Here is a 25,257-nt window from a genome sequence, read left to right on the forward strand (position 1 = left end):
GATCGAGCCTCACAAGGTTTGATCCAGACTCGACCATTCCACCGCTCTCCTGGCCGGCCTCTCGTCTACCACCCTACATAAACTTGAGGTCATCCAAAACTCTGCTGCCCGTGTCCTAGCTCGCACCAAGTCCCGCTCACCCATCACCGCCCCCCCCCCGTGCTCGCTGACCTACACTGGCTCCGGGTCCGGCAACGCCTCGATTTTAAAATTCTCATCCTTGTTTCCAAATCCCTCCGTGGCCTCGCCCCCCCCCCTCCCCCTCCCCATCTCTGTAACCTCCCTCAGTCCTTTAAGCCTTCGAGATCTCTGCGCTGCTCCAATTCTGGCCTCTGGCACATCCCCGATTTTAATCGCTCCGCCACTGGCGGCCGCGCTTTCAGCTGCTTAGGCCCCAAGGTCTGGGATTCCCTCCCTAAGCCTCTCCGGCTCTCTCTCCTCCTTTAAGACAGTCCTTAAAACCAACTTCATTTGCCCTAATATCTCATGTGGCTCGGAGTCAAATTTTATTTGATAACGTTCCCGTGAAGCACCTTGGGACGTTTTACGATGTTAAAGGCGCTACATAAATGCAAGTTGTTGTTGTTGATTGCAAGGTGAGTGACATGAATCTTGCCATTCATGTGGAAATGACTTATGAAATGATACTGGGCGGCCTGCTGGTGGCGCTGTCCAGGGAGAGTATAAATACCCGGGCATGGGCCCAGCTTGCTCAGGACATTCTTTAACAGGAACTAGTGAAGGACACAACTCGATCTCCATGTTGAAAACCAGTTGATTAAAGCCTTGTTTAATATTCAGACCAAGTGCCGAGTAATTTTCTTACGTCAGTGACTATGGAAGGTGGTTAATTTTAGCTCCTCTAACCAGGTAAAACTCTGGTTGTTCTTCTCCCATCACAGAATCCAACGGTCTCTTAAATAACTCCAAGGATGTTGCTTCTCTGCTCGACTCCGGTCCCCACCAGACGGGTTTGACCATTTGTTGTGAAGCCAATAATGAACGAGAGCTGTCCGATTTGAATGTCCCACCTTTTGTGGATGGGGATTATTGGATGGGGGGAGGTATTTACTGGAGTACACTGGGCCTATATTCTCATTGAAACATATAAGATTCTGAAGGGGATTGACAGGGTAGATGCTGAGAGGTTGTTTTCCCCTGGCTGGAGTGTCTAGAACTAGGGGTCACAGTCTCAGAATAAGGGGTCGGCCACTTAGGACTGAGATGAGGAGAAATTTCTTCACTCAGAGGGTGGTGAATCTTTGTAATTCTCTACCCCAGAGGGCTGTGGAGGCTCAGTCGTTGAGTATATTCAAGATAGAGATCAAGAGATGTTTGGACACTAAGGAAACCAAGGGATATGGGGAATAACAACAGAAAACGCTGGAAAAACTCAGCAGGCCAGGCAACATCCGTGGAGAGAGAAACAGAGTTAACGTTTCAGGTCGAAACCCTTCTACAGAACTGAGAAAAAAAGCAGGAAATGAAACAGATTAAAGGCCAGTTTGGGGGCTGGGAAATGGGGGAGGGGATGAAAGAACAAAAGGGAAGGTCTGATCTTTGGACACTAAGGGAATCAAGGGATATGTGGATCAGGCGGGAAAGTGGAGTTGAGGTCGAAGATCAGCCATGATCTGATTGAATGGCGGAGCAGGCTCGAGGGGCCGTATGATCTACTCCTGCTCCTAATTCTTATGTTCTTCACAGTGGAGAGCGTCTGTTCAGTGCTTCCCAGGCACTGGATGAGCAGAGACTCACCATGCGGGGTAGACCGGTGACCTATGATAAGTTAAAGTGCACCATTATGGTAACCATTTATGCAATACCACTTTGCGTAATACAGAAAAAGCCTTCTACTTACGTATGATGTGTCCCATAGGCAATCTCCAACTTTGCCTGAAAACATTAAAAAAAAGACACCTTTATCATTTATCAAATTATTGATTAACAAAGTGCAGCACAGAAACCCAAGCGCCAGTATATGAAAGATCAGCAACGTGTCAATGACAGAGATAGGCCCTCTCACTTCACCGGGCTTTTACACCTCCTGTCTTGGGAACATTGGCCCATCAGACTCTCTAACAATTATCCCTCAACCAACGTCACTCAAACAGATGATCTGGTCATTTATCAGATGGCTGTTTGTGGGATCTTGCTGTGCGTAAAACTGGTTGCCTCGTTTCCCTATTTTAGTGGCTACACTACACATAAAAAAGTCCCTCACTGGCTGTGAAGCGCTTTGGGAGGTCCTGAGGTGGTGAAAGGCACGATATAAATGCAAGTTCTTTCTATCTTTCTCTTGGTGCGCTGGCGGCCTCTGAGAGGCACAGAGTCCCACACAGTGCCAACACGTGAGATCGGCGCCCCGTGTTTACTCTTCTTCTCCTTCTTAGGCAGTCCCTCGGAACCGAGGATGACTTGCTTCCACATTAAAAATTAGTTCTCAGGTGACTGACGAGTCCACGAGGGTCCTGACGTTCCAGGTCCCGAACTTCATTTTAAAGGGGTGGAAGATGCCTGTGTGTGAATTCTTTTAACGTGGGGTGGCCGTTGCACACCAGCTACCACACGGGCTTGACAGAGCAAGGTCTTGGTCCAATGGCAAGGGGATCCAAGACGACTGGAGACCAGGCTCTGCTACAACGGCCTAGCACACACACACAAACATAATGCGACTGTCCTCCTCCCTTCTTCCCGCAGGTCCTCGCTGCTTGGGTTTCGTAGGATGCATTGTGGTCCTCCCGACCTCGCTGTTGGCCCGTGCTGCATGCGCTGAAACCGGCGGCAGAGTGGAAGGGGCCCGTTTACCGCGGGTCTGGCTGTGTGGACCAAGAAGCGCGAGCGATGGCGGGAGAGCCGTTAACACCGGCTGTCGGCCGCTCCTCTTCCCCAACGATGGGCCGAATTACCTCCTTCTGTGCCGTTATGACTCAATGACGTGACGGACGCTCGGAAGAACAGGCAGCAAACTACCGCCATTGCGCGTGCCCAAGTCACCGGAGGCGCAAAAATAATAATCCTTTCGCACCATTTGAACATTCGCTTATGAACGGGCCCCCGAGAGAGAGGTGGAGCCAGTCGTGGAACGGCTCCCGTGCGCCTCCGACCGGAGACACACGGCACCTCGGCACGATTCCTCCCCCATCAGCACAGTTGCAATCGTAGCACTCATTACTAATGGGCAACCGTGCAGCAGGGATTATAAAGCATCTGAAGTGGCAGCTGCAGTTTGCGACATTAACCATCAACGCCAGCTTTGATAAGCCACCAAAGCAAAAATCTTCACTTCTGGGTTGGAATAGCACTTTGCTATTTGGGCCAATACCCGACATGGTGGGGGGGGGGGGAAAGAGGTGGGGGTAGGTTGTGGCGGCAGTGGGGGGTAGGCTGGTTGTGGGGGCGGACAAGGGGAGGCCATTTCTAACGAAATCATAAACACATTTATAATTTTTTTGGAAATACTTAACAGAGAGAGGATATTCCCATTATGCTTAAGATGTAACTAACACTTAATGAGAGAGGAGATCTTCCGATTATGTTTAAGATGTAACTAACATAGTATACAAGGGGGTAGAAGTTATGCTGCAGCTGTACAAAACCCTGGTTAGACCACACCTGGAGCACTGTGAGCAGTTCTGGGCACCACACCTTAGGAAGGATATATTGGCCTTGGAGGGAGTGCAGCGTAGGTTTACCAGAATGATACCCGGACTCCAAGGGTTAAGTTGTGAGGAGAGATTACACAAACTATGGTTGTATTCCATGGAATTTAGAAGGTTAAGGGGTGATTTGATTGAAGTTTTCAAGTAGTAAGGGGAACTGAGAGAGAGAAATTATTTCCGCTGGTTGGGGATTCTAGAACTGGGGGCATAGTCTAAAAATTACAGCCAGGCCTTTCAGGAGTGAAATTAGGAAACACTTCTACACGAGAAGGGTGATAGAAGTTTGGAACTCTCTTCCGCAAACGCAGTTGACGCTAGGTCAATTTTCAATTTTAAATCGGAGATTGATCGATTTTTGTTAACCAAAGGTATTAAGGGATATGGAGCCAAAGGCAGGTATAGGGAGTTAGGTCGCAGATCAGGCGCGATCTCACTGAATGGCGGAATAGGCTCGAGGGGGCTAAACGGCCTCCTCCTGTTCCTGTGTTCCGACGTAACACTTAATGAGAGAGGGGAATCATCCCGTTATGTTCAAGATGTAACTAATACAGAACAAGAGGGAATCTTCCCCCCTCACCCCAGCACTCCATCAAGCTACACCAGTGAAAACTAATAACGGAATCAGTCATTTGCACCAGCAGGTTAGGAGCCCACGTTCTAGAAGACTAATGCAGTGGGTTCCACAAAGACTTTACGTCAATGAGCAATACACTGAGTAAATAATGGGGCGACTCCACTAGTCGTTGGAAGAGTGCAGGACCAGTGTAGGAGAAATTATACAGAACCTTCTGCACACCAGGACACCTCAGAGTGTACAGGGCCAGCCAACAGCCTGTCGGCCATCCGATCAGTCCCAAATACAGTACGAAGGACTCTCAATCACCCCGCTCCCTCCAGTTTCCCCCACACCCGCTCGGCAGTCTACCCCCTGCACCTGCACCATCCTCTTGCATCAAGTCCTTAAATCTAAACCTGTGCACCTTCCCGCTCTTAAACTTGAGCCGCCCCACCCCCGCCTCTGGCTCTAGAGATAAGAACATAAGAACATAAGAAATAGGAGCAGGAGTAGGCCAATCGGCCCCTCGAGCCTGCTCCACCATTCAATAAGATCATGGCTGATCTGATCCTAACCTCAAATCTTCTATCACTCTGCATCCACCCGAACCCATGTGATCTCCCGGGAGAGGCGAAAAACCAGATAAAGACCCAATGGCCAATTTGGGAGAAAAAAATCTGGGAAATTCCTCTCCGACCCATCTAGGCGATCGAAATTCTTCCAGGAGATCACTCTGTCCCTATATTTTCTACAGTACTTACCTTCTGTAAAGGCGATCTCCACCCCAGCCAGGAACAGGAATAAAACCATCTCCTGAAATCTAACAGAATTAGAACACAGTAGGAGCAGAACAAGGCTACACGGCCCCTGGGCCCGCTCCACTACCCACAGGGCCATGACCATTCCGAACCCAGACTCATGTCCAATTTCCTGCCCGCTCCCCGTAACCCTTTATTCCCTTTACTTCTAGGAAACTATCTATTTCTGTTTTAAATTTATTTAATGATGTAGCTTCCACAGCTTTCTGGGGCAGCAAATTCCACAAACCTACCACCCTCTGAGTGAAGAAGTTTCTCCTCATCTCAGTTTTGAATGAGCAGCCCCTTATTTTAAGATTATGCCCCCTAGTTCTAGTTTCACCCATCATTGGGAACATCCTCACCGCATCCACCCGATCAAGCCCCTTCACAATCTTATATGTTTCAATAAGATCGCCTCTCATTCTTCTGAACTCCAATGAGTAGAGTCCCAATCTACTCAACCTCTCCTCATATGACCACCCCCTCATCCCCGGGATTAACCGAGTGAACCTTCTTTGTACTGACTCGAGAGCAAGTATGTCTTTTCTTAAGTATGGACACCAAAACTGTATGCAGTATTCCAGGTGCGGCCTCACCAATACCTTGTACAACTGCAGCAATACCTCCCTGTTTTTATATTCCAACCCCCTAGCAATAAAAGCCAACATTCCATTGGCCTTCTTAATCACTTGCTGCACCTGCATACTAACTTTTTGAGTTTCGTGCACCAGGACCCCCAGATCCCTTTGTACTACAGTACTTTCCAGTTTCTTGCCATTAAGATAATAACTTGCTCTATGATTTTTCCTGCCAAAGTGCATAACCTCACACTTTCCAGTATTGTATTCCATCTGCCAAATCTCTGCCCACTTACTTAGCCTGTCTATGTCCCTTTGCAGGTTTTTTATGTCCTCCTCACTCACTACTTTCCCTCCCATCTTTGTATCATCTGCAAACTTTGATATGTTACACTCGGTCCCCTCCTCCAAATCGTTAATATAGATTGTAAAGAGTTGGGGACCCAGCACTGACCCCTGCGGAACACCACTAGTTACTGGTTGCCAATCTGAGAACGAACCATTTATCCCAACTCTCTGCTTTCTGTTAGAGAGCCAATCCTCCACCCACGCCAGAATATTACCCCCAATCCCGTGATTTTTTATCTTGAGCAATAATCTTTTGTGTGGCACCTTGTCAAATGCCTTTTGGAAGTCTAAATACACTACGTCCACTGGTTCCCCTTTATCCACCCTGTATGTTACTTCCTCAAAAAACTCAAGCAAATTTGTTAAACATGACTTCCCCTTCATGAAACCATGCTGAGTTTGCCCTATTAAATTATGTTTATCCAAATGTCCCGTTACTGTCTCCTTAATAATGGACTCTAACATTTTACCAACCACAGATGTTAGGCTAACAGGTCTATAGTTTCCAGCCTTCTGCCTACTACCCTTTTTAAATAAGGGTGTTACATTAGCATCAAGAATCTTCAATGTTGAAGAATATCTTGTCTCAGCCTTCCCGGGCTCTTCCACTACTCCTCATAAATCCGTGTCCTCTGGTATCTGAGCTAAGATAACTGGCAAAAAAAAATCCAGCGAGGAAATTAGGAGAGTTTTTTTCCCGCCGGGAGCTGTTGCGATCTGGAACGCGCGGCCTGAAAGGGCGGTGGAAGCAGATTCAATAGTAACTTTCACAAAGGGAATTTGCTAAATACGCAAAGGGAAACGCTGCAAGACATTGGGGAAAGAGAGCGGGGGTTGTGGGACTAATTGGATAAGTCTTTCAAGGAGCTGGCACCGGCACGGTGGCCTCCTTCCGCGCTGTATTATTCTATGATGAGTTTTCATTAAATTCTTATTGAAAATCCGCATGGTAAATGTTGTTTCTGCGTTTGGAAAATTGGATTGTAGTGGGAGAGTGGGACTAATTGGATGGCTCTTTCAAAGAGCCATCACCGGCACAATGGGCCGAATGGCCTCCTTCTGTGCTGCATTCGTCTATGATTCGATGACCTTGCACTATCAGCTTGTTTGCCCTTTTACTGCACTTCCCCCAGTGCCTAGCTATCCTTGCTGCAATACAGTGACCAGAACTGGACACAGCATCCCAGGCCTGGCCGCACTAGTGCCCTTGTACAGACTCGCTGTCACCTCCCGGGTGTTGTCCTCTATTCCTCCACCTATCCATCCCAGGATCTGGTTAAGGTTTACTCTCTGGAGTTTAGAAGAATGAGAGGTGATCTCATTGAAACATACAAGATTCTGAAGGGGGATTGACAGGGTAGATGCTGAGAGATTGTTTCCCCTAGCTGGAGAGTCGAGAACTAGGGGGGCATAGTCTCAGGATAAGGGGTCGGCCATTTCAGATCGAGATGAGGAGGAATTTCTTCACTCAGAGGGCTGTGAATCTTTGGAATTCTCTGCCCCAAAGGGCTGTGGAGGCTCAGTCTTTGAGTATATTCAAGACTGAGAGCGATAGATTTTTGGACTCTAGGGGAATCGAGGGATATGGGGATCGGCCGGGAAAGTGGAGTTGAGGTCGAGGATTAGCCATGATCTTATTGAATGGCGGAGCAGGCTCGAGGGGCCGTACGGCCGACTCCTGCTCCTATTTCTTATGTTCTTAATCTCTCCTCATAGGACAATCCCCCCATCCCAGTCTGGCGAACATTTGTTGCACTCCCTCTAAGGCAAGTATATCCTTCCTCAGGTAAGGAGGCCAAAACTGTACACAGTACTCCAGGGGTGGTCTCACCAGGGCCCTATATAATTGCAATACCTTCAAATGCAAAAAGATTCTGCAAATAAGAATACGTTTGAGGGTAAATCCATGTTACTACAGAAACAAATGACATCGCTATAAATCTGACATCCAATCGGTAGCAGTCACAAGCAGGTAACAGTGCCATCTAGTGGAGATATATAGACATTCAGAAAGGAAGAAGATGCTTGACCAAGCTGACAGATAAGAGTACTCGGATACGGGGGTAATGCAGTGGATGTGCTTTACCCGGACTTTCAGAAAGCCTTTGACAAGGTGCAGCACAGGAGGCTACTGGAGAATTTACTGAATGTCGTCTATATGGGCTACCATAGAACTTCCAGAAGGCATTCGATGAAGTCCCCCAACAAGAGATTATCAGCGAGAATGAGAATGCACGGATTTGGAAGTAAACTTGAGACATGAGTCGGCAATGGGTTGGGAGGGAGGAGATGGAGAGAAGGGATAAGGGGAATGCCCTCTGATTGGCGGGGTGTGACAAGTGGTGCTGTCCAGGGTTCCTGCACTGGGGCCTTGGCTTTTCAATATATATATATATATATATATATATATCGATGACTTGGATGAAGGAATAGAGAGTTGTATGTCCAAGTTTGCAGGTGACACTGAGTTAGGGCGCACAGTAAGTTGTGAAGATGGGAGCAGGAAGTTACAAAGGGACGTAGACAGACTAAGTGAGCGAGCAAAACTGGGGCAAATGGGGGAAGTGTGAGGTCATCCACTTTGGATCTGAGAAAGACAAATTGAAATATTTTGTTCATCGTGGTGAGAATCATAGAATCATAGAAATTTACGGCACAGAAGGAGGCCATTCGGCCCATCGTGTCCGTGCCGGCCGACAAAGAGCTATCCAGCCTAATCCCACTTTCCAGCATTGGCCCATAGCCCTGTAGGTTACGGCACTTCAAGTGCATATCCAGGTACTTTTTAAATGTGGTGAGGGTCTCTGCCTCGACCACCCTTTCAGGCAGTGCGTTCCAGACCCCCACCACCCTCTGGGTGAAAAAAATTCTCCTCAAATCCTTCTACCAATTACTTAAAATCTATGCCCCCTGGTTATCAACCCCTCTGCTAAGGGAAACAGGTCCTTCCTGTCCACTCTATCTAGGCCCCTCATAATTTTATACACCTCAATCAAGTCTCCCCTCAGCCTCCTCTGTTCCAAAGAAAACAACTCCAGCCTATCCAATATTTCCTCATAGCTAAAATTCCCCAGCCCAGGCAACATCCTCGGAAATCTCCTCTGCACCCCCTCTAGTGCAATCACATCCTTCCTGTACTGTGGTGACCAGAACGGCACGCAGTACTCTAGCTGCGGCCTAACTAGTGTCTGAGACAGTTTAAGCATAACCTCCCTGCTCTTGTATTCTATGCCTCGGCTAATAAAGACAAGTATCCCGTGTGCCTTCTTAACCACCTTATCTACCTGTCCTGCCACCTTCAGGGATCTGTGGACATGCACATGAGAGACTAGGAGCTGTGGAGGAGCAAAGGGATTTGGGTGTCCATGTACACAAGTCACTAAAAGTTAGCGCACAAGTGCGAAAAGTAATCAAAAAGGTTAATGGAATGTTGGCCTTTATCTCACCGGGGGCTGGAATACAAACAGGAGGAAGGGATGCTTCAGTTAAACAGAGCCCTGGTCAGACCCCATCTGGAGCACGGCGTTCAGTTCTGGGCCCCGCACCTCAGGAAGGATGTTTTGGCCTTGGAGGGGATGCAGCGCAAATTCACCAGAATGATGCCGGGGCTTAAAGGACAGGGCGTATAAACTTGGCTTGTATTCCCTTGAATTTAGACGGTTGAGGTGTGATCGAAACAAGGTGTGTAAAATGATAAAGGGATTTAATAGGGTGGTTACAGAGAAGTTACTTCCTTTGGTAAGGGGAGTCCGGAACAAGAGCAGCATTTTAAAATTAGAGCGCGGCCATTTAGCAGCGAGAGCGAGAGATATTTGTCGGGCAAGGGTATCGGGGATATGGAACGAAGGCGGGTAAATGGAGTTCAGGCCCAGATCAGCCGTGAGCTAATAGAATGGTGGAACAGGCGCTCGAGGGGCTGAATGGTCTCCGCCTGTTCCTATGTAAATGATTAGGAGTGTTGAATTAGGGGAGGGAGGCGAATTGAATTAAAAACTGGTTAGAAAGGAGGAAATCGAGAGTTAGGAGTTAAGGGCAGTTTCGCAGAGCAGTTAGACGCGTGCGGCGGTGTCCCACTGGGTTCTGTTCTGGGACCACGTCTGTTCACCGGTTACAGCAACGACTTGAATATAGGGCTGGAGAGGGCGCTGTCCAAAATTTGCAGGCAGTATTAAAATAGGGAGAGCAGTAAATTATTCAAGAGGGCCAAAGAAAACTGCAGAGGGGGATAGTGATAAGTCGGTGGAATGGGCAGGAAGGTGGCAGATGGAAATCAATGTCAGTAAGTGTCAGGCGATACCTTTCGGTCAGAAAATAAAAGCAGTAATTATACTCTGAATGGGGGAAGACGTGGAAGAGCTGAGGGGTTTATGGGGCTCAGATCTGTAGCAACAGCAGCACCTCAAGTGGATGAGGCCATTAAAGAAAAGCAAATGGAACACAGTCCCCACCGCATCTCGGGCCGTGTTGGTGCAAACGTAATTACATTACGTGTTGGATGGTTTAAAGTGTAGCGTTGTTACTACCGAACAAGACTGTTGCAAATCACGATTGAAGCTGTAACCCTTCATCACTTCGAGGGGGGTTAAGTCATTGGAGGTGCTCTGATGCCCGTGTCCTAACTCGCACCAAGCCCCGTTCACCCATCACCCCCGTGCTCGCCGACCTACACTGACTCCCGGTCCAGCATCGCCTCGATTGTAAAATTCTCATCCTCGTGTTCAAATCACTCCATGGCCTCACCCCCCTCCCTATCTCTGTAACCTACTCCAGCCCTACAACCCCTCCGAGATCGCTGCGCTCCTCCAATTCTGGCCTCTTGCGCATCCCTCGATTATAATCACTCATCCCCCGATTATAATCACTCAACCATTGACGGCCGTGCCTTCAGCTGCTTGGGCCCGAAGCTGTGGAATTCCCTTCCTAAACCTCTCCGCCCCTCATTCCTCCTTTAAAATGCTCCTTAAAAACTACCTCTTTGACCAAGCTTTTGGTCACCTGTCCTAATGTCTCTTTATTTGACTCAGTGTCAAATTTTGTTTGATAATGGCTCCTGTGAAGCGCCTTGGGACGTTTTGCTATATAAATACAAGTATTTGCACTGACCTCATTATGTACGATATAAAGTATAGGGTGCAGAGGACTCCCTGGCCTCACCCTATAGAGTGTAGACTAAACTATAGGGTGTGGTGAGCTGCCTGACCAATTGTCCACTTTATATTCAGCTTCCTCCTTACCTGGCAGAGGCGTACGTTGGGATATGGATGTGCATCCTCGTGGAGTTCTGCTTTGGACAGACGCTGCTCACCGTGAACAATCAGTAAAGGCTTTGACCTGAAATTCAACAATTGGAGACAAGAGGTTGATGGGTTTTCCTGCTTCATAACGTTTTCCTTTTTTACAATGCCAGCCCGTGGCTCAGTGGATAGCACTCTCGACTGTGAGTCAGAAGGTTGTGGGTTCAAGTCCCACTTCAGAGAGTTGAGCGCATAAATCGAAGCTGACACTCCCAGTGCATTGCTGAGGGAGTGCTGCAGTGTCGGAGGTGCCGTCTTTCGGATGAGACGTTAAACCGAGGCCCCGTCTGCTCTCTCTGGTGGATTGTAAAAGATCCCGGGGCACTATTTCGAAGAAGAGCAGGGGAGTTCTCCCCGGTGTCCTGGGCCAATATTTATCCCTCAACCAACATCACCAAAAACAGATTAGCTGGTCATTATCACGTTATTGCTGTTTCTGGGACCCTGCTGTGTGCAAATTAGCTGCTGCATTTCGACAACACAACACTGCTCCTCAACACAACCCTCCCACTATCTTGGGTCTACTCATGAGGATAAGCTGTAATGAAATTGGCTGAATTCATGAATTTGTAAGATTTAAAATTAAAAATAGAAAGAATTTGCATTTATATAGCACCTTTCACGACCTCAGGATGTCCCAAAGCACTTTACAGCCAATGAAGTACTTTTGAAGTGTTGCAATGTGGGAAACGCGGCAGCCAATTTGCGCACAGCAAGCTCCCACAAACAGCAATGTGATAATGACCCGATAATCTGTTTCTGTTATGTTGATTGAGGGATAAATATTGGCCCCAAGACACTGGGGATAACTCCCCTGCTCTTCTTCGAAATAGTGCCCGTGGGATCTTTTACGTCCACCTGAGAGAGCAGACGGGGCCTCGGTTTAACGTCTCATCCGAAAGGTGGCACCTCTGACAGTGCAGCACTCCCTCAGCACTGCACTGGAGTGTCACAATGTTGCGTACACAACGCAGTCAAAATGCCCGTCTCCAAGCAGATCTGTGCGGTAACCAATCACATACTTCAACAAATCTTACGCCTTAGCAATATTTAGTGAGCTCTGTGCGGACGGGTTCCCTGAACCCGGGTTCAGATTTTGTGGATCATAGAATGGTTACAGCACAGAAGGAGGCCATTTGGCCCGTCGAGCCCGTGCCGGCTCTCTGCAAGAGCACTTCAGCTAGTCCCACTCCCCCGCCCTTTACCCGTAGCCCTGCAAATTTCTTTCCTTCAGGTACTTATCCAATTCCCGTTTGAAAGCCACAATTGAATCTGCCTCCACCACCCTTTCAGGCAGTGCATTCCAGACCCTAACCACTCACTGCGTAAGTTTTTCCTCATGTCGCCTTTGGATCTTCTGCCAATCACCTTAAATCTGTGTCCTCTGGTTCTCGACCCTTCCGCCAATGGGAACAGTTTCTCTCTGTCTACTCTGTCTAGACCCCTCATGATTTTGAACACCTCTATCAAATCTCCTCTCACCCTTCTCTGCTCGAAGGAGAACAACCCCAGCTTCTCCAGTCTATCCACGTAACTGAAGTCCCTCATCCCAGGAACCATTCTTGTAAATCTTTTCTGCACCCTCTCTAAGGCCTTCACATCCTTCCTAAAGTGCGATGCCCAGAATTGGACACAATACTTCAGCTGAAGTCGAACCAATGTTTTATAAAGTTTCATCATAACTTCCTTGCTTTTGTACTCTATACCTCTATTTATGAAGCCCAGGATCCCATATGCTTTTTTAACCGCTATCTCAACCTGCCCTGCCACCTTCAACGATTTGTACACATACCTCCAGGTCTCTCTGTTCCTGCACCCCCTTTAGAATTCTACCCTTTAGTTTATATTGCCTCTCCTCGTTCTTCCTACCAAAATGTATCACTTCGCACTTTTCTGCGCTAAATTTCATCTGTCACGTGTCCGCCCATTCCACCAGCCTGTCTTTATGTCCTCTTGAAGTCTATCACTATCCTCCACACTGTTCACTATACTACTGAGTTTTGTGTCATCTGCTAATTTTGAAATTGTGCCCTGTACACCCAAGTCCAAGTTATTAATATATATCAAGAAAAGCAGTGGTCCTAGTACCGACCCCTGGGGAACACCACTGTATACCTTCCTCCAGTCCGAAAAACAACCATTCACCACTACTCTGTGTTTCCTGTCACTTAGCCAATTTCGTATCCATGCTGTCATTGTCCCTTTTATTCCATGGGCTTCAACTTTGCTGGCGAGCCTATTATGTGGCACTTTATCAAACGCCTTTTGGAAATCCATGTACACCACGTCAACCGCATTGCCCTCATCAACCCTCCCTGTTACTTTATCAAAAAACTTGATCAAGTTAGTTAAACACGATTTCCCTTTAACAAATCCGTGCTGGCTTTCCTTAATTAATCCATAATTGTCCAAGTGATTGTTAATTTTGTCCTGGATTATCGTTTCTAAAAACTTCCCCACTACCGAGGTTAAACTGACTGGCCTGTAGTTGCTGGGTTTATCCTTACACCATTTCTAGTAACTCCTCCTTATCAATTTTTATCCCATCCAGTATCTCAATTACCTCTTCTTTCACTGTGATATTGGCAGCATCTTCTTCCTTGGTAAAGACAGATGCAAAGTTCTCATTTACTACCTCAGCCATGCCCTCTGCCTCCATGCGTAGGTCTCCATTTTGATCCCTAATCGGCCCACCCCTCCTCTTACTCCCCGTTTACTATTTATATGCCTATAGAAGACTTTTGGATTCCCTTTTATGTTAGCTGCCAATCTATTCTCATACTCTCTCTTTGCCCCTTGTAATGTATATACCTTTAAGGGGGGAACTATCTTTTACAGCTCATGTATACTGCATAGAAACATAGAAGATAGGAGCAGGAGTAGGCCATTCGGCCCTTCGAGCCTGCTCCGCCATTCAATCAGATCATGGCTGATCATCCAAATTCAGTACCCTGTCCCTGCCTTCTCCCCATATCCCTTGATCCCTTTAGCCTCAAGAAATATATCCAACTCTTTCTTGAATATATTTAATGAACTGGCCTCCACCGCCCTCTGTGGCAGAGAGTTCCACAGGTTCACCACTCTCTGGGTGAAGAAATTCCTCCACATTTCAGTCCTAAATGTCCTACCCCTTATCCTTAGACTATGACCCCTGGTTCTGGACTCCCCGACCATCGGGAACATCCTTCCAGTATCTAGTCTGTCCAGGCCTGACAGAATTTTATAGGTTTTGAAGAGATCCCCTCTCAATCTTCTAAACTCCAGTGAGTATAAGCCCAATCGACACAATCTCTCCTCATACGTCATTCCTGCCATCCCAGGTATCAGCCTGGTGAATCTTCGCTGCACTCCCTCCATGGCAAGAACGTCCTTCCTCAGATAAGGCGACCAAAGGTGCACACAATACTCAAGGTGTGGTCTCACCAAGGCCCTGTACAACTGTAGCAAGACATCCTTGTTCCTGTACTCGAACCCTCTTGCTACGAAGGCCAACATACCATTTGCCTTCTTAACCGCCTGCTGCACCTGCATGCTTACCTTCAGCGGCTGGTGCACAAGAACACCCAGGTCTCTTTGCAATTCCCCTTCTCCCAATCTATTGCCATTCAAATAATAATGTGCCTTCCTGTTTTTGCCACCAAAGTGGATAACCTCACATTTATCCACATTATAGTGCATTTGCCATGTTTCTGCCCAATCACCTAACCTGTCCAAATCGTACTGGAGTTTCATGACATCCTCCTCGCAGCATACCCTCCCACCCAGCTTTGTGTCGTCTGCAAATTTGGAGATATTACATCCAATTCCCTCGTCCAGATCATTAATATATATTGTGAACAGCTGGGGTCCTAGGACCAATCCTTGCGGTACCCCACTAGTCACTGTCTGCCACTCGGAAAACGACCCGTTTATTCCAACTCTTTGCTTTCTGTCCGCCAACCAGTTCTCTATCCAAGTCAATACCTTGCCCCCAATCCCATGTGCCTTAATTTTGCACGCTAATCTCTTATGTGGGACCTTATCGAAAGCCTTCTGAAAGTACAAATACACCACATCCACTGGTTCTCCCTTATCTATTTTACCAGTTACATCCTCTGCAGTACCGGCAGTGACCACGCCTGTATATAGCACTGAGTAGTAATCTGTACAGATCAGTTCCCGTGTGAGCCACGTTGAGTAAACACCTGTTGTACCGTTCTCCTGCAGTCTGTGTCTTATTATACACAGACACAACATTGGCGGCAAGGCAAGTTCGAACCTACCTGCAACTCTGCATCACCTCCCGGGGATTCGTTCCTGGAGATCAGTGGATTGGAGGTCAAGGCCAGAGACTCGGGCGTCGACCACGGGCAACCGCCCAGTCATCCAGCAGAGACTTGAGAATTGCGGGGGAGGCTGTCGAGAGCCAGGCTTGGCTTTCCAGTCGAGGTGATCCAGCGAAACGGGCTGGCAACAGGTAGTGCGCAGACCCTTCCCGAACAGCGGCGGGCTAGAGCCCGACCGAGCGGCACAGCAAAGGGCCGAGCAGCATCGACGGGGGAGAGAGAGAGAGAGAGGGCAGAGCGCACAGGGTGCAGCCGGTGTTCAGGGGCCGAGCAGCGTCGAAGAGAGGGAGAGAGAGACGCGCAGAAACCCGCGAGGCGCCGCCATTGCCACGAGGACCGCCGAGAGCGGCGTTGGCAGCAGCGCAGGAGAAGCGCGCGAAACCTACAGGGCGCCGCCATTGCCACGAGAACCGCCGGGAGCGGCGTTGGCAGCAGCGGGGGAGGAAGGAAAGCGCGGGAGACGCCATTTTAAGCCATTGGAAGACGCCATTTTAAACCACACCCAAAATGCCGGAGTGGCAGTATCACCGCATTTGACAATGAAGTCGAAGATTGGACTACATATGTCGAATGAATAGAGGTATACTGCAAGGCAAATGAGGTGTCAGATGACAAGAAAGCGTCGGTATTGTTAAATTTAATGGGTGCAAAGACGTATGGTTTATTACGAAATCTAGTAACCCCAACGAAGCCAAAGGAAAAGAGTTTTGAAGACATAGTAACGATACTACAGGAACATTTAAACCCCACACCGCTGCTGATAGCAGAAAGATTCAAGTTTCACAAACGGAACCAGCATAAGGATGAAAGCAATGCTGAATATTTAACAGAACTGCGCAAACTATCGAAACACTGCCAGTTTGGAGCGGGACTGGCAGATACCTTAAGGGACAAGTTTGTGTGTGGGCTTCAAAGTGAAGGAACTCAGAAACGGCTTTTATCTGAAAAAGACCTTACGCTGGACAAGGCTTTCAGCATTGCGGTATCATATGAAGCAGCAGCACGGGGCGCTGCAGAGATACAACAGAGACCGCAAGAATACGGCACAAACGAAATGTCATATGGAACAGAGAAGTGCTATCGCTGCGGCAGAACAACACACGACCAGAATGATTGCTGGTTCAAAGACAAAGTGTGCAGACAGTGTGGAAAAGTAGGACACATAGCACGAGTCTGCAGGTCGGGAAAGAAAACCAGCAATAAGAAACCTACCAAAGAAAAGTACAAGAAGGTACATAAGATGACGGAGAATAGTTCAGACAAACAAAAGAGTGATAACGACTCCGAAAGCAGGGAACGGAGTTGTCTGAAACTACATAATGTGATCACAACGGAGGATCACCGAACCATTTGGGTCACTCTCAAGATAGCAGGAGTCCAGGTAAAGATGGAATTGGACACAGGATCAGCCCTAACAGTCATAAACCGACGGGACTACGAGCGGCTATTCTCACACATACCCTTGAGAGACACAAAAATTATTTTGAAGACGTACACGGGGCAAAAAGTCTACCCCAAAGGAAAAATAAGGGTGACCGTTATATATAACGGTAAGGAAACACCAAAACTAGACCTGTATGTATTGCAAGATGGAGGACCACCATTACTGGGATGTGAATGGATCCGCAAAATACAACTGGATTGGCATTCCATACAGGCACTGACTGTGGCTGACAAAAAGGATGACGACGTCACACCTGGGCGACTGTCAAAGATCCTAACTGACGCGAAAGAAGTGTTCCAGCAAGGACTCGGAACACTAAAAGGCATGACAGCGACGATTAAAATTGAAGAAAACGCAAGCCCAAAATTTTTTAAGGCCACCCAGCCGTCAAAGCAGAGCTGGAGAGTCTGGAACGTTCAGGTGTACTGTCCAAGGTAGACTGGAACGAGTGGGCTACACCCATCGTCCCTGTGATGAAAAAGTTGTTGAGCAGCACGCCTGGGGAACCAAGGAAGGTTCGCATCTGTGGGGACTTTAAGGTAACAGTGAACCCAGTCCTTCACACCGTACAATATCCACTTCCGCGGATTGAAGATATTTTCGCCTCGCTATCTGGAGGGAAACACTTCACTAAGATTGATCTGGCCCAGGCGTATCTGCAAATGGAGGTAGAAGAAGCATCAAAAAAATACCTCACAATCAACACCCATAAAGGTCTCTACCAATACAACCTGCTGGTATTCGGGGTAGCATCAGCTCCGGCTATTTGGCAGAGGGCAATGGAACAAGTCCTGCAAGGGATCCCAGGGACCCAGTGTTATTTGGATGACATCCTGGTCACGGGCGAAAATGACAGTGATCACCTTGCCAACCTGGAGCAGGTGCTCACTAGATTGCAGGAATATGGGCTCCGAGCTAACCGCCCCAAATGCGAGTTTTTTAGAAAACAGATCTCGTATTGTGGCCACGTTATCGATAAAGAGGGGTTACACAAGTCCCCAGAGAAGATTGAGGCAGTAGTCAAGGCTCCAGCACCGGAAAATGTGTCACAACTGAGGTCGTTCCTCGGGCTGGTAAACTATTACCATAAGTTCTTGCCAAATTTGTCGACAATACTACACCCACTGAACACCCTACTGCAAACTGGGGTGCCATGGAAGTGGAGTGACGAATGTAGACGAGCTTTCCAGAAGAGCAAAACACTAATCACATCGAAAGAGGTATTGGCCCATTACAACCCGGCATTGCCAATTCGGTTGGCATGTGATGTGTCACCCTACGGCATTGGAGCGGTGCTGTCGCACAAATTCTCGGACGGCTCAGAGAGGCCAATAGCCTTTGCGTCACGATCACTAACCTCAGCCGAGCGTAACTACGCCCAGATTGACAGGGAGGCCCTCAGCCTAGTGTGGGAGTGAAAAAGTTCAATCACTATCTGCACGGGCAGAAATTCACGTTGCTGACTGATCACCAGCCTCTTGTCTCCATTTTTAATCCGAAGAAGGGCGTTCCGGTGATGACTGCGCAACGACTACAAAGATGGTCACTTTTTCTAGGGGCGCACCACTATGAGATTGAATATAAGGGCACGAAACAGCATGGAAATGCTGATGGGCTATCACGCCTGCCACTGCCTACTGCGGAGGAAGCACCAGCAGTGGATCCTGTCGAAATATTCCATTCGACTATAGTTGAATACCTACCGGTAACTAACGCTTGTATCGAAAAGGAAACCCGAAATGACCCGACACTGTCTCGGGTATATGATTTGACGGTGAAGGGATGGCCAGCACATGGCGACTCACTGTTGCCAGCATTCTCGACAAGGAGAGAACAGCTGTCAGTGTGCCGGGGGACCTTGATGTGTGGATCCCGAGTGGTAATTCCACCCAAGTTAAGGGATAGAGTGCTCAATGAGCTTCATGAGGGTCATCTGGGAGGGGTAAAAATGAAAAGCCTAGCTAGGGCTTATGTGTGGTGGCCGGGAATCGATAAACAAATCTGACCAAGAGCTGCTCAGGATGCCAGAAAGTCCAAAATGCACCACCACAGGCCCCTCTACGCCCATGGGAGTGGCCCTCATCTCCATGGCAACGGGTGCATATTGATTTTGCTGGTCCATTCATGGACTCAATGTTTTTAATAGCCGTGGATGCGCACTCGAAATGGCCTGAGGTCATCAAAATGTCCTCCACCACCACGGAGTAAACTATTGCAGTCCTACGGACCATTTTTGCCAGGAATGGCTTGCCAGAACAGATTTGCTCCGACAACGGACCACAGTTTGTGTCCGAAGAGTTCCGGAGGTTCTTGAAAAAGAATGGGGTAAGGCATTACACATCCGCCCCGTATCATCCAGCCACAAATGGATTGGCCGAGAGGTTCGTACAAACCTTTAAGAAGGCAATAAAGGCTATGTACAATGACAACATTCCGCTGCAGCACAAGGTGGACAATTTCCTGTTCGCCTACCGGAATGCGACACATGCAGTCACCAACCAGGCCCCAGCCATGATGTTCTTTAACCGAAGGTTAAGATCTCGCCTGGATTTGCTCAGACCAAACATACGAAGAGATGTTGAGAGTAAGCAATTCCAGCACATCCATGAGAAGCCAACAAGGAGCTTCAATGTAGGGCAACCAGTCTTGGCCCGCGACTACCGAACAGAAAAATGGCAGCCAGGAACGATATGCACACGGCAGGGCCCACTAATGTACAGTGGACGTTGGGGAGAGCATCGTGAGACGCCATGCTGACCAGATCCTAGAGTCACAGGAACAAGTCAACCCCATGCCTCGCCCATACGTACCTGGTGATGAACCCGACGTACAGGTCGCATCTACCCCAGAAACAGTAGCATCGGAAGCTGATGAACCAACCGACGACAGGGGGCCAGAATTGCCTCCGCACCAAGAGCAAGACACTCGGGAAAGGCGCTATCCAGAAAGGATCAGGAAGCCTCCCCAAAGACTGAATATATAAATAGACTATTTTCAGCTAATGTTGCATGTTAAAAGTGTTAATTGTAATTAGTTCGATATTTAATTGTTAAATGAGTGTTATGGTACTGTTAATCTAAAAGGGGAGGAATTGTAATGTATATACCTTTAAGGGGGGAACTATCTTTTACAGCTCATGTATACTGCAGTACCGGCAGTGACCACACCTGTATATAGCACTGAGTAGTAATCTATACAGATCAGTTCCCGTGTGAGCCACTTTGAGTAAACATCTGTTGTACCGTTCTCCTGCAGTCTGTGTCTTATTATACACAGACACAACACCCCTCTTATTTCCTTTTTCACTTCCCCTCTGAACTTTCTTTATTCAACCTGGTTCTCACTTGCATTTTCAACCTAACATCGGTCATATACCCCCTTTTTCTGCTTCATCTTACTCTCTCTCTCTTTCATCATCCAGGGAGCTCTGGCTTTAGTTGCCCTGCCTTTCCCCCTCGTGGGAATGTACCTCGACTGTACCCGAACCATCTCCTCTTTAAAGGCAGCCCATTGTTCGATTAGTTTTGTCTGCCAATATTTGATTTCAATTTACCTGGGCCAGATCCGTTCTCAACCCACTGAAATTGGCCTTCCTCCAATTAAGTATTTTTACTCTCGATTGCTCCCTGTCCTTTTCCATAGCTAATCCAAACCTTATGATATACTATGATCACTGTTCCCTAAATGTTCCCCTACTGACATTTGCTCCACTTGACCCACCTCATTCCCCAGAACCAGATCAGCAATGCCTCCTTCCTCGTTGGGCCGGAAACATACTGATCAAGAAAGTTCTCCTGAACACACTTCAGATATTCTTCTCCCCTCTGCCCTTTACACTATTACTATCCCAGTCTATATTAGGATAGTTGAAGTCCCCCATTATCACTACTCGATAGTTCTTGCACCTCTCTGTAATTTCCCTGCAAATTTGCTCCTCTATCTTTCCCACTAGTTAGTAGCCTATAGAATACACCTAGTAGTGTAATGGCACCTCTATTATTTCTTAATTCTAACCAAATAGATTCTGTCCTTGACCCCTCCAGGACATCCTCTCTCTCCAGCACGGTAATATTCTCCTTAACCAATACTACCACCCCACCTCCTTTCTTTCCTTCCCTATCTTTCCTGAACACCTTAAATCCAGGACTATTTAAAACCCAATCCTGCCCTTTTTTGAGCCAGGTCTCCGTTATCGCCATGACATCATATTCCCATGTGGCTATTTGTGCCTACAGCTCGCCAACCTTATTTACCACACTTCGTGCATTCACACACACGCACTACACGCACTGTAAACCTGCCTTAGATCTTCTTGCATTCTCTCTTAATCTGACCCCACCTAATATCATACACTGTAAATCTATCTTAGACCATCCTGTGTTTTCTATCTTCGTCTGGCCTCACCTAATACTTCACTATTTCTTACTCTAGTGCTATCTGTCTCTCCCCATTCTTTGTGCACTTTATTTCTCCTTTCTAATGCTACATCCTGGTGCCCATCCCCCTGCCAAATTAGTTTAAACCCTCCCCAACAGCATTCGCAAACCCCCCCCCCCCCCCACAAGAACATTGGTTCCGGCTCTGTTGAGGTGCAACCCCTCCAGCCTGTACAGGTCCCACCGCCCCCAGAACCAGTCCCATTGTCCCAAGATTCTGAAGCCCTCCCTCCTGCGCCATCTCTCCAGCCACGCATTCATCTGCTCTATCCTCCTATTTCTATACTGTAGTGATTGGCACAGTCACAGTAACTGTGCCCAAGATAGGCGCCCAATTCCTGCAAAAGCTGAGGGACCCTGCAACCGTCGCATGTTGAGCTGCCGCAACAGAGAAGTAATGGAGACTCACCTAAACTCTTCTGGGTATTGCTTCACCAACCAAGGAATATCAATGCAGTAGTTAAACTGAAAGGTAAAAAACATTCATTATTGGTCTTATTTTTTCTTTAAAAGGTTAAAAAAAAATCTCCTGCAAAATAGTAGCCCTGTGTCAGATATAACTCTGGGCTGGAAACACCATACAGCAAGATGAAGGATTAGTCTGCAATCCATTCTAATAATGGGCACAGTTTAACGGCTTATACAGTGCATTTAAAAACAAATCATTTTTGGGATGTGGGCGTCACTGGCAAGGCCAGCATTTATTGCCCATCCCTAGTTACCCCTCAAGGTGGTGGTGGTGGGCCCTCTTCTTGAACCGCTGCAGTCCGTGTGGTGAAGGTGCTCCCACAGTGCAGTTAGGGAGGGAGTTCCAGGATCTTGACCCAGCAACGATGAAGGAACGGCCGATATATGCCCAAGTCGGGATGGTGTGCGACTTGGAGGGAAGAGGTGATGGAGTTCCTGTGCGGCGCACCCTGGCTGCAGTGTGTACCATCTACAAGCTGCACTGCAGCAACTCGCCAAGGCTTCTTCGGCAGCACCTCCCAAACACGCGACCTGTACCACCTAGAAGGACAAGGGCAGCAAGCGCATGGGAACGCCACCACCTGCAAGTCACACACCATCCTGACTTGGAACTATATCGCCGTTCCTTTATCGTCGCTGGGTCAAAATCCTGGAACTCCCTACCTAACAGCACCGTGGGAGTACCTTCACCACACAGACTGCAGCGGTTCAAGAAGGCGGCACACCACCACCTTCTCAAGGACAATTAAGGTTGGCAATAAATGCTGGCCTTGCCAGCGATGCCCACATCCCATGACTTAATGGGTTAGAGAATGTGAACCCAGAACAATACTTTAAGCTACGTCAGGCCAGAAGGACAACAGGGCTGTAACGGGCAGGTTTAAGACAGATGCTAGATAGAAATTCCTTCCTCAGAGGATTATCAACAGCTGGAACGGGTTGTCAGAGAATCGTACAGCACAGGAGGAGGTCATTCGGCCCATCGTGCCTGCTCTTTGAAAGAGCTCTCCAATTAGTCCCACTCTTTCCCCATAGCCCTGCAAAATCTTTCCTTTTCCAAGTATACATCCAATTCCCTTTTGAAAGTTACTACTGAATCTGCTCCCACCGCCCTTTCAGGCAGTGCATTCCAGATCACAACTCGCTGCGTTAAAAATTCTCCTCATCTCCCCTCTGGTTCTTTTACCAATGACCTTAAATCTGCGTCCTCTGGTTACCGACCCTCCTGCCGGTGGAAACAAGTTTCTCCTTCTTTACTCTATCAAAACCCTTCATGATTTTGAACGCCTCTATTAAATCTCCCCTTAACCTTCTCTGCTCTAAGGAGAACAACCCCAGCTTCTTTTCCCAGTGTGCGTAACCTCAGCCCGACCCCACCCTACGAGACCTGCGCGCATCGTACCGGACTGCAGTCTCCTCACCTGAGCAGAAGCTTTGATCGTCCCGAAGAGCGGAGATAAAATATCTGAAAGAGTTTGTTTTAAAAAGAACTTGCCGTCATTTTCTTTTGTTTTGAGCCAGTGTAATAAAGATGCAATTAACAAGACTTAAAAGCTACCACAGAACAAATGTTGAAATAAAGACACAGTTAGAAAGCTCTGCAAAAAGTGCATGAAAGTGATGATTCATATTTCCTGATCACTGTCCCTTGAAAAATATTCTTAAAATTTCCAGTTTTTAAATCACCAACGCCTCTGCTTTTCTGAAACCCAATGTGTTCACCTCAGTTGCACTTGGTGTGTGGCTTTGGGCCAAGAATTGGAGAGGAGGGAGGAAGATGTGGCGGCGACTACCGTCAACTACCGCTTTCTTCATCCAGACTTATTTCAATTTAGCTGCAAAACAACAAGGCTTTGTAGGATCTGCTGCCATTGGCGGCCGTGCCTTCAGCTACCTAAGCCCCAAGGTTTGGAATTCCCTCCCTAAACCGCTCCGTCCCTCTACCTCCTCCTTTAAGACGCTCCTTAAAACCTACCTCTTTGACCAAGCCTGTCCTAATATCTCCTTACGTGGCGTCAAATTTTTCTCTGCTAACGCTCTTATGAAGCGCCTTGGAATGTTTTACCACATTAGAAGCGCTATATAAATAAACTAGCTGGAGTGCCCGGCGGTGCCAAGGGAACTCAAGAACCCGTTTTCTTGAGGGCATGCTGTTATGAAAAAAGAAAAAAGAATTTTTAGCTATATATATATCAATGAGTCTGTCCATCTGTCTGTCTGTGTGGGGAAGGAGAGAGAGGGGGAAGGGAGAGAGAGAGAGAGGGGGAAGAGAGAGAGAGAGAGGGGGAAGGAGAGAGAGAGGAGAGAGAGAGAGAGGGGAAGGAGAGAGAGAGAGAGAGAGAGAGAGGGGGAAGGAGAGAGAGAGAGAGAGAGAGAGGGAAGGAGAGAGAGAGAGAGAGAGAGGGAAGGAGAGAGAGAGAGAGAGAGGGAAGGAGAGAGAGAGAGAGAGGGAAGGAGAGAGAGAGAGAGAGGGAAGGAGAGAGAGAGAGAGAGAGGGAAGGAGAGAGAGAGAGAGAGGGAAGGAGAGAGAGAGAGAGAGAGAGGGAAGGAGAGAGAGAGAGAGGGGGAAGGAGAGAGAGAGGGGGAAGGAAGAGAGAGAGAGAGAGGGGGGAAGGAGAGAGAGAAAGAGAGGGGGAAGGAGAGAGAGAGAGAGAGGGGGAAGGAGAGAGAGGGGAAGGAGAGAGAGAGAGAGAGGGGAAGGAGAGAGAGAGAGAGAGGGGAAGGAGAGAGAGAGAGAGAGAGGGGGAAGGAGAGAGAGAGAGAGAGAGAGAGAGAGGGGGAAGGAGAGAGAGAGAGAGAGAGGAGGAGAGAGAGAGAGGGGGAAGGAGAGAGAGAGAGAGAGGGAAGGAGGAGAGAGAGAGAGAGAGAGGGAAGGAGAGAGAGAGAGAGAGAGAGGGAAGGAGAGAGAGAGAGAGAGAGAGAGAGGGAAGGAGAGAGAGAGAGAGAGGGAGGAGAGAGAGAGAGAGGGAAGGAGAGAGAGAGAGAGGGAAGGAGAGAGAGAGGGGAAGGAGAGAGAGAGGGGGAAGGAGAGAGAGAGAGGGAAGGAGAGAGAGCGAGGGAAGGAGAGAGAGAGCGAGGGAAGGAGAGAGCGAGGGAAGGAGAGAGCGAGGGAGGAGAGAGAGAGAGAGAGGGAAGGAGAGAGAGAGAGGGAAGAGAGAGAGAGAGAGAGAGGGAAGGAGAGAGAGAGAGAGGGAAGGAGAGAGGGAAGGAGAGAGAGAGAGAGAGAGGGAGGAGAGAGAGAGAGAGAGAGAGAGGGAAGAGAGAGCGAGGAAGGAGAGAGCGAGGGAAGGAGAGGAGCGAGGAAGGAGAGAGAGAGGGAAGGAGAGAGAGGGGAAGGAGAGAGAGG

General features: G+C 48.1%; 1 protein-coding gene across 1 annotated transcript in view; it reads right to left on the reverse strand.

Annotated features, from left to right (window-relative positions):
• The window catches only part of tdp1 (tyrosyl-DNA phosphodiesterase 1), a 192,504-nt gene that overhangs the window by 159,538 nt on the left and 7,709 nt on the right, over nt 1–25,257 (reverse strand). The window contains 4 exon segments of the mRNA XM_086002633.1: nt 1,862–1,896; nt 11,179–11,275; nt 21,853–21,908; nt 23,333–23,376. Of these exon segments, the coding sequence (XP_085858759.1) occupies nt 1,862–1,896; nt 11,179–11,275; nt 21,853–21,908; nt 23,333–23,376 (232 nt within the window).

The sequence above is a fragment of the Somniosus microcephalus genome, chromosome 12 (genome assembly GCF_052327205.1).
Source record: "Somniosus microcephalus isolate GS21.2 chromosome 12, FLI_Smic_1.0, whole genome shotgun sequence".
Classification (NCBI taxonomy): Eukaryota; Metazoa; Chordata; class Chondrichthyes; order Squaliformes; family Somniosidae; genus Somniosus; species Somniosus microcephalus.